The following is an 8400-nucleotide window of genomic DNA, read 5'->3' as shown; positions in this document are numbered from 1 at the left end:
CCTCCCGCCCACCGAATCCCTCTTGCTGGCCGCAGCCAGCAGCCGCCTCCTCCGAGCCCCGCACCCACCTGCTCGGTCCGAGCCGCCTGACCACACTCTGAGCACCAACAGACCCGGGCGCTCACAAAAGCGCCAAACAGCGGCACGTGACCTCCCCGCGGGGCTCCGCATTGGCCGAGAGCGGCGGCACGTGCCGCCCCCGCCCCCAACAACCCGCGTGTAGCCCCGCCCCCCGGGACCCCGAAGCACCCCGGGAAGTGTAGTCCTGGCCGGCAGGGCAGGAGGACAATGCGGGGGGTTGCGGGACGCCTGGGGAGCATCCCCAGGTGTGGGCCTGGGGCTGCGGGGGTGGTCTCGCCGTGGAAGAGGGAGTGGCAGTGGACCCCGGACTAGGTCCGAACCAGCTCCCCCTTCTCGAGAACAAGAGCAGGGCGGAGCAGGCGTGGTGGTGGGGTCCTTCCCTACCTTTCCAGACCTTGGCCGCCTGGACCCCGCCTTGTGGAGCCACGTGCCCACCTCGCCGCAAGGGCAGCACTCAGAGCAGTGCCCCTTCTAGTGCCCCACCCACATGGGTACCTAAGACACCCGAGCCCCTGTGACAGCACAATGCCACTCCACGCCCCTGCGGGGCCTCCTGCCCCCGGCGCCCTACACCGACACCAGCGTGTCACCCATATTGTGACATCATCGTAATTTCTAATCCACTCAGCCCACAGGTCGCGGGCGTGTCCCTTCCCTCGCTGTGTGCGTTCTTGCCAGCATCCTCAGGTTCCCGAGCCGGTGACCAGGGACCTGTGCGGGAAAGCGTGAGGCTCTGGAATTTGATCGCCTTTGGTCTAACAAAGCCACTCAGCTTAAATGCAGACTCCATCTGTTCTGCCAAGCCTTCTGCGGATGATAGGGGAGGAAGAGCAATAGTCGTTCTAGACTACACAGATTGCAGTTAAGTGTTGCTTTTGTTCTCAGAGCACGTGCTCCCCAGAGCAGCACTGGGTTCCTTTTAAAAATCAAAAAAGGAGCTGCAAGGTCGCTGTTCCCCCTGACCTGGATAGCTCAGAACCTCAGCAGAGGCACAAAGGAAATTGGTCTGACCGAGGCTTAGAATAACTGGCCCTTTCTCCCACAAGAAGAGGGAAAAAATAAATGAAATGTACATGGTCCCCGCCTCCTCCCATTCTCTGACCAAGACTGTGTCCTCGGTTGGTGGTCAACACCAAGGCACCTGCTTTGAGATCTTGACTAAATAGAAGAGGTATCTTTATTTTATTAATGGGTTGCATCTCCCCAAATCAAGAAACAAATGTGACCAACCTTCCTGAAACAGCAGTTCTAATTTAGAAAGACTCTCATGCCTAGTTAGCCGCTAGGCATGTGCCAGAGATAAAATACAACTAAGAGGTGCCCGAGACAATAAAAACTGGATCATACAAGCAGCAGCACACTACACAAAGCAAACAATTAGCAATGCGCTGTTGCCTGAAATATGCTTGTTGCGGCACTTTTTCCAACAATCGCCCTTGTGTGGGGTCGGCCTCCCCCCGAAGCCAATCTAAGTGGTTTTCACTTAGCCTGTGAGCAGGACCAGGAATAATTCAGATTCTGAGCATTGACAGGCTTCTCAGACCAAACTTGACTTCAAAATGGCTAGGAGCTTCCATCTGTCATTTTTCTGAACAGAGTCTCAGAAATCATTAGAAAAGTTGGAGAGGGATGGGGATGAGACCCCTCAGGAAAGCGACAGATAGGCAGGCAACACAAATGAGCAAGGAACCCAAGCCCAAGATGTCCTTACCCACTGAACAGGCTTTTTATCTTGAAGTCTTTGTCTTTGATCTGGAGGTTCACAGAGGAAAGTCCCACTCATTTAATGCATTTTTTTAAGTACAATAAATTACCACACAAAAATCTCACATTCCTAACTATTAATGTTGTGACAGAAAAAGGAAATAAATCTTTCAAAACACTGATTATTTTAAAGCACTTACACTGCTTCCCCCCACCTTTTCTTTCTCCCTAGAGCAGATGTCTATTTCCATGGAAACCATAGCAAGGAACGTAGATGTTAGAACTCATGTTGATTTTTAATCTTTTTTAGCAATGCCACTTGGCTTCTGGGTTTGTTGGGAGATGCCTGGTTCGGCCAGTCTGTGACAATGTCCCGAGCTCCTCACAGCTGCTTGAGGACTGAGAGGGCTAAGTTAAAGTTTCCCCCAAAATGAGCCTGTGAATAAAAAGGTGCTTTTGAGGTGGGATGATTCCTGTCTTTTTATTATTATTATTATTATTATTATTATTTGACTTTAAAAAATTGAGACAGGGTCTCACTATGTTGCCCAGGTTGACCTCGAACTCCTGGGATCAAGCGATCCTCAGCCTCCCAAAGTGCTGAGATTACAGGCATGAGCCACCACACCCAACCTGATCCCTGTCCTTTAGGGTGGGGCTGCCTTTCCGAGAGTCAGATCACAGCTAATTGTCAGCTTTTGTGGATATCCTATATAAGCCTTGGAATAGGAAGGGCTTTCAGCTGTAAGGAGAGACAACAGCTTTGCCACTTCACTTTGGAGAGGGGCAGAATCGCCCTTCTCAAAAGCTTCCTAAAATGAACTTCAAGATCCACTCTCTTCTGAAGTGGCAGCAAGGAGTTAATGTTCACATCTTGGAACTGTCTATCTTTACCCATGAGAATTATTTTTGCCTCTGCTCAGATGGTTTGGTTGGATTGTTATGGAGCTGGCTGTGACTGTGGAGCCACACAACGAAGTGGAGATATGGCAGTCATCCAGCTTATTTGATCTGTGTAGACAGCTAAAGGAGAGCTCTTCAGGCTTCAAAGTCCAGAAGGAATGTCTACACTGATCGAACGGCGGGCCAGGCCGTTGTCAGATCTCCTCTCCTGCCAGAGAGCCCGGCAGCCTTTGTTCATTGTTGGTCTTGAGGCTGCAGGGTTTGTCTCCCACATGGCGCCTCCAAGTTCCACAGCTGCTTGTGAGGCCTGTCCTTGGCCAAAGGGTGTCGTGGGAGAGAGAGGTTTGCTTGTTGTCCCCAGTCTCTCTGTTCCCTTTGTCCCCTAATCCTCAAGCACTATGCTCTAACACTCCCTTCTCTATTCAAAACCTGTCTATGAGTCTGTTATTTTACATGTCAGTCTCCCTCACTAGACCATTAGGTCCTAGAGGGCAGGGTGCTGTCTTTCTCTTGGTATCCCTAGTGCAGTGGCCATCCTCAGGCCTGGCCCAGGATGGTGGCGCCTGAATGTTTGCAGAGAACTTTGGGAAAGAACAACCTCTCAGCCAGGCATGGTGGCTCACACCTCTAATCCCAGCACTTGGGGAGGTCGAGGCGGGCGGATCACAAGGTCAGGAGATCAAGACCATCCTGGCTAACACGATAAAACCCCGTCTCTACTAATAATGCAAAAAGTTAGCCAGGCGTGGTGATGGGTGCCTGTAGTCCCAGCTACGCAGGAGGCTGAGGCAGGAGAATGGCGTGAACCTGGGAGGCGGAGGTTGCAGTGAGCTGAGATAGCACCACTACACTTGAGCCTGGGTAACACAGCGAGACTCCATCTCAAAAAAAAAAAAAAAAAAAAGAACAACCTCTCTCATCCTTCTGTGATCTTCTGTCTCTTCTGTGATATTAGACACCTGAACTCTATGGGACTGGTGAGGGTTAAATGAAATAATGTAAATGAAAACACTTAGCACAATGCCTGGCACATTTAAAGTGCTGAGCACTTGTTAGGTATCATTGCTAGAGATGTTTCCTGATTGCTATAGATTATTTTATTTTTATTTTTATTTTTTGAGATGGAGTTTTGCTCTTGTTGCCCAGGCTGCAGGTCTCCCACGATTCTCCCGCCTCAGTCTCCTGAGTAGCTGGGATTACAGGCACGCGCCACCACGCCCAGCTAATTTTTTGTATTTTTAGTAGACCTGGGGTTTCATCATGCTGACCAGGCTGGTCTCGAACTCCTGACCGCAGGTGATCCACCTGCCTTGGCCTCCCAAAGTGCAGGGATTACAGGCGTGAGCCACTGTGCCTGGCCTGCTATAGGTTATTGAATGAGTGAATGACTATTAGACTTTCACCCTTTGATGGAAATTGTAGTTACTGGGTTAACTCTTCCCATGGGGTTAAATTCAATTCATTTAACACTTTAAATAGGTAACACATTCACATGGTTTAAAAATAAAGTATAAGAAGCCCTCCTTATCTTCCAAGTTCTCTACCAACCACTCCCCCACCATAATCTCTGCTAATCAGTTTCCTGCGTATCCAGGAGTTTCTTCATGTGTACACAAGCAAACTTGTAAGTATGCATTCATATCCCCTCTCTTTTTATACACATGATAGCTTCCTATAACTATTCTTTGCTTAGCAGTTTTCACAACAGTACATGTCAGGGTCTTGGTATGGTAGCTCACACCTGTAATCCCAGCACTTTGGGAGCTCAGGGCAGAAGAATCACCTGAGGCCGGGAGTTTGAGACCAGCCTGGGCTACATAGCAAGAACCTGTGTCTACAAATAAATGAAAAAATACAAATAAATAAAGAAAATTAGCTGGCACGGTGGCATGGGTCTGTAGTCCTAGCTAAGGTGGAAAGACTGCCTGCAGTGAGCCAGGATCACCCACTGTTCTCCAGCCTGGGTGACAGAACGAGACCCTGTCTCTTTATTTGTTGAGTCAGAGTCCTACTCTGTCACCCGAGCTGAAAGAGATAGGATCTCATTCTGTCACCCAGGCTGGAGTACAGAGGCACGATCTCGACTCATTACAACCTCCGCCTCCTGGGTTCAAGGGATTCTCCTGCCTCAGCCTCCTGAGTAACTGGAATTACAGGCACATGCCACCACGCCCGGCTAATTTTTTGTATTTTTAGTAGAGATGGGTTTTCACCATGTTGGCCAGACTGTCTTTGAACTATTGACCTCAAGTGATCCACCCGCCTTGACTTCCCAAAGTGCTGGGATTATAGACGTGAGCCACCATGCCTGGCCAGAGACCCTGTCTCTTAAACAAACAAACAAAAACCATGTCAGGGATCTTTTCCCTGTTCATACATCAAGCATTTCTTTGATCTGGTGTCCATAGTATGAATATTCCAAGATGCAGTTAACCAGTGCTCTATCTGTGGCTCTTAGGTTACTCCCAATTATTCAGAATAGCTCACCATGCTGTAATGAATGACCTAGTTCATATGGCATTTCCCATGGGTGTGAGTATATATGGGAGACATATTCCTAGAAATGGTATTTCAGGGCTAAAAGGCAAGCACATTTGTAATTTGGATAGTGTCAAATTGCCTTCCACGTTGTACCAATTCAACACTCGCCATGTGGCACTTTAATTCATTATCTCAACTCATTCAAAAATGATTTGAAAGGCTTTGTCCCTAGAAATTTCAGGCATTAGAGAAAAGGAGGGGGAGGAACTGAAATCCCAAGAAAGACATGGCTGTCAATTCTGTCTATATTAATAACTCCTATAAATATTTGACAAGCAACAGGCTGATCTCAGAACAGCTCTGGTGCCTGCACTGTGGCACCCATCTCAGTCCTGTGACTCACGTGGCTGCAGTGAGGTTGGAAGTGCACCTCCATTGGAAGAGATTGGACTGCACTGAGATTGGAAGTGCACTGTGAGACTGGAAGCTTTCTGAAGGCAGGGTCTTTCTCATTGCTGTGTCTCACTCCCCTCCCAATATGCCTGGCACAGATCTTATTTAATTAATTCTAAGATGTATTTTTCCCCACATTTTTTGATCTTTGAAATCAGTTGGTCCTCATAGTCAATAAATAGCATGTCATAATTATTGACAGCCTTTTATCTTTTTTGTTGTTCTTGTTGTTTTGAGACAAGTTCTCACTTTGTCACCCTGGTTGGAGTGCAGTGGTATGAACATGGCTCACTGCAGCTTCAACCTCTCAGGCTCTAGTGATCCTCCTGCCTCAGCCTTCTGAGTAGCTGGGACAACAGGTATGTGTCACCATGCTTGGTTAATTTAATTTAATTTAATTTAATTTAATTTAATTTAATTTTTTTTTTTTTTGAGGCGGAGTCTCACTCTGTTGCCCGGACTGGAGTGCAGTGGCCGGATCTCAGCTCACTGCAAGCTCCGCCTCCCGGGTTTACGCCATTCTCCTGCCTCAGCCTCCCGAGTAGCTGGGACTACAGGCGCCCGCCACCTCGCCCGGCTAGTTTTTGTATTTTTAGTAGAGACGGGGTTTCACCGTGTTAGCCAGGATGGTCTCGATCTCCTGACCTCGTGATCCGCCCGTCTCGGCCTCCCAAAGTGCTGGGATTACAGGCTTGAGCCACCGCGCCCGGCCTGCTTGGTTAATTTTAAAAAATTTTTTAGAGATGGGGTCTCACCACGTTGCCCAGGCTGGTCTTGAACTCCTGGTCTTAAGTGATCCTCCTGCCTTGGCCTCCCAGGGTGTTGGGGTTACAGGCATGAGCCAGTCCAGGCACACCTGGCCTAGACTGGAATCTTTTAAATGTTAATAGCTCACATAGAATGCTTACCACACAGCAGCCACTGGTCTAAACACTCCACATGTACTAACTCACTTAATTCTCATGACAGTCTTATGAGGTATTATTAGCCTAATTGAAAAGATGAGGCAATGAAGGTGACCAACTGTCCTGGTTTGCCAGGGACTGAAGGGTTTTTCCAGAACTTGAGACTTTCAGTGCTAAAACAGGGAAAGTTCCAGGCAAGCCCAGATGAGTTGGTCATTCTAAATAAAGGAACGGATTTAGAATGCCTTTTTTAGAGGGAAAAAAATAATACAATAAAGGAAACTGAGGCATGGAGAGATTAGTACCTTTTTAAAGGTTTTTTTTTTGTTTTTTTTTTTTAGACAGAGTTTCGCTCTTGTTGCCCAGGCTGGAGTGCAATGGCGCGATCTCAGCTCACTGCAACCTCCACCTCCGGGGTTCAAGCGATTCTCCTGCCTCAGCCTCCCAAGTAGGTGGGATTACAGGCATACACCACCATGCCCGGCTAATGTTGTATTTTTAATAGAGACATTTCTCCATGTTGGTTTCTTTACATTGGTCAGGCTGGTCTCAAACTCCCAATCTCAGGTGATCCACCTGCCTCAGCCTCCCAAAGTGCTGGGATTACAGGCGTGAGCCACCATACCCGGTCTCCTTTTTTAGACATGTCAAATGGGGTTCCTTGTCCTAGGCCCTACTCTTTAGAGGGCTGCACCCTAATCCTCCTCCAGTTGTGTCCCTCCTCACAGTTCCCTGGGGCCAAAGAGATGTACCCATCTGGAGCCTGTGCACCCCTTCTAGACCACCCTCTCAACACGGGACTCCAGAATTCCCTGCCCAAATGGCCCAAGTTCACTTTCAGCATCTGTGCCAGCCCCTTCCCTGGTTCCATCCTCCCAAGGGCAAACTTCCTGCCAGTGAGTGCACCCCTGTACTTAGAGCTGGCTATTTGAAAGGGGTGTGGACAGAGCCTGAGCATGTGGGCTGGGGAATGCACACAGGAATGAGAAGAGAAGGGAGCTGGCTCTGCTACATTCCCACATGGAACTCCAGGGAATCCAAGAATTCTCAACTCAAAACCTAGCTTTCTAGGTTGTTATGGAGGTATATTTGTCAAGGTGGGAGGATAGAACATATATTTTCAAAAAATAGTTTGTTAGCTTGATTTATAACTCTTAAATACTTAGCCATATGGTGTGTGGGCTTCCCTTCTATACTCCTGCCCTGGGTCTGGCAAACATTAGCAGCAGGTTTGCAGCAAGATTAGATCACTTGTTCGACTAGGCCACACAGAAGTGGCAGAGCTTTTGTAGTCTGGCTCTGACTCTATGCTTTCAGCTATCACTCTAAACTGTTTTATCAGGCTACCCCTATGATTTTACGAATAGGTGAGAAAAGACCAGAGAACTCTAGACATTTGCCCAACGTCACATGGCTAGTTTGTGTCATGTCAGGGGGAATTTAAATCCTGTCCTTTATATGATGCAGCAGGTACTGCTCAGTTACTATTCGTATGAGTGTGGGCACGTGACTTCCCCTTTTGGGGCCTGTTTCCATCATCTGTGAAATGGGAAGAATGCCCCTACCTCATAGAGCTGTCAGGACTAAATAAAATAATATATGTAAAGTCCCTAGCATTGTGTCTATACACAATAAACCCTCAGTAAATGACAGCTAAGGTATTAGCTATCAAGCACAACTCTGATCATGTCATTTTCTGCTTGAAAACATTTGACAGATTCAACTTTGGGATACATGACATGAGAGAAGCAAAAATTTCTGAAACCTAAAAGAAAAGACTCCCGCCGGGCGCGGTGGCTCAAGCCTGTAATCCCAGCACTTTGGGAGGCCGAGACGGGCGGATCACGAGGTCAGGAGATCGAGACCATCCTGG

At 48.1% G+C, this 8400-nt stretch overlaps 1 protein-coding gene across 1 annotated transcript in view; it reads right to left on the bottom strand.

The window, feature by feature from the left end:
* STMN1 (stathmin 1) overlaps positions 1 to 176 on the bottom strand; it is a gene marked incomplete at its 3' end in the record, with an annotated part of 12048 nt that extends 11872 nt beyond the window's left edge. Inside the window, exon 1 of the mRNA XM_011955671.1 lies at positions 69 to 176. Within this exon, the coding sequence (XP_011811061.1) occupies positions 69 to 171 (103 nt within the window). The remainder of the gene's footprint in view (positions 1 to 68) is intronic.
* Positions 177 to 8400: the final 8224 nt, after the last annotated feature.

This window comes from Colobus angolensis, unplaced genomic scaffold (assembly GCF_000951035.1).
Source record: "Colobus angolensis palliatus isolate OR3802 unplaced genomic scaffold, Cang.pa_1.0 Scaffold4, whole genome shotgun sequence".
NCBI classification, from domain to species: Eukaryota; Metazoa; Chordata; class Mammalia; order Primates; family Cercopithecidae; genus Colobus; species Colobus angolensis.
Note: the sequence above shows the minus strand (reverse complement) of the source record. Positions and strands in the feature narration are given on the sequence as shown.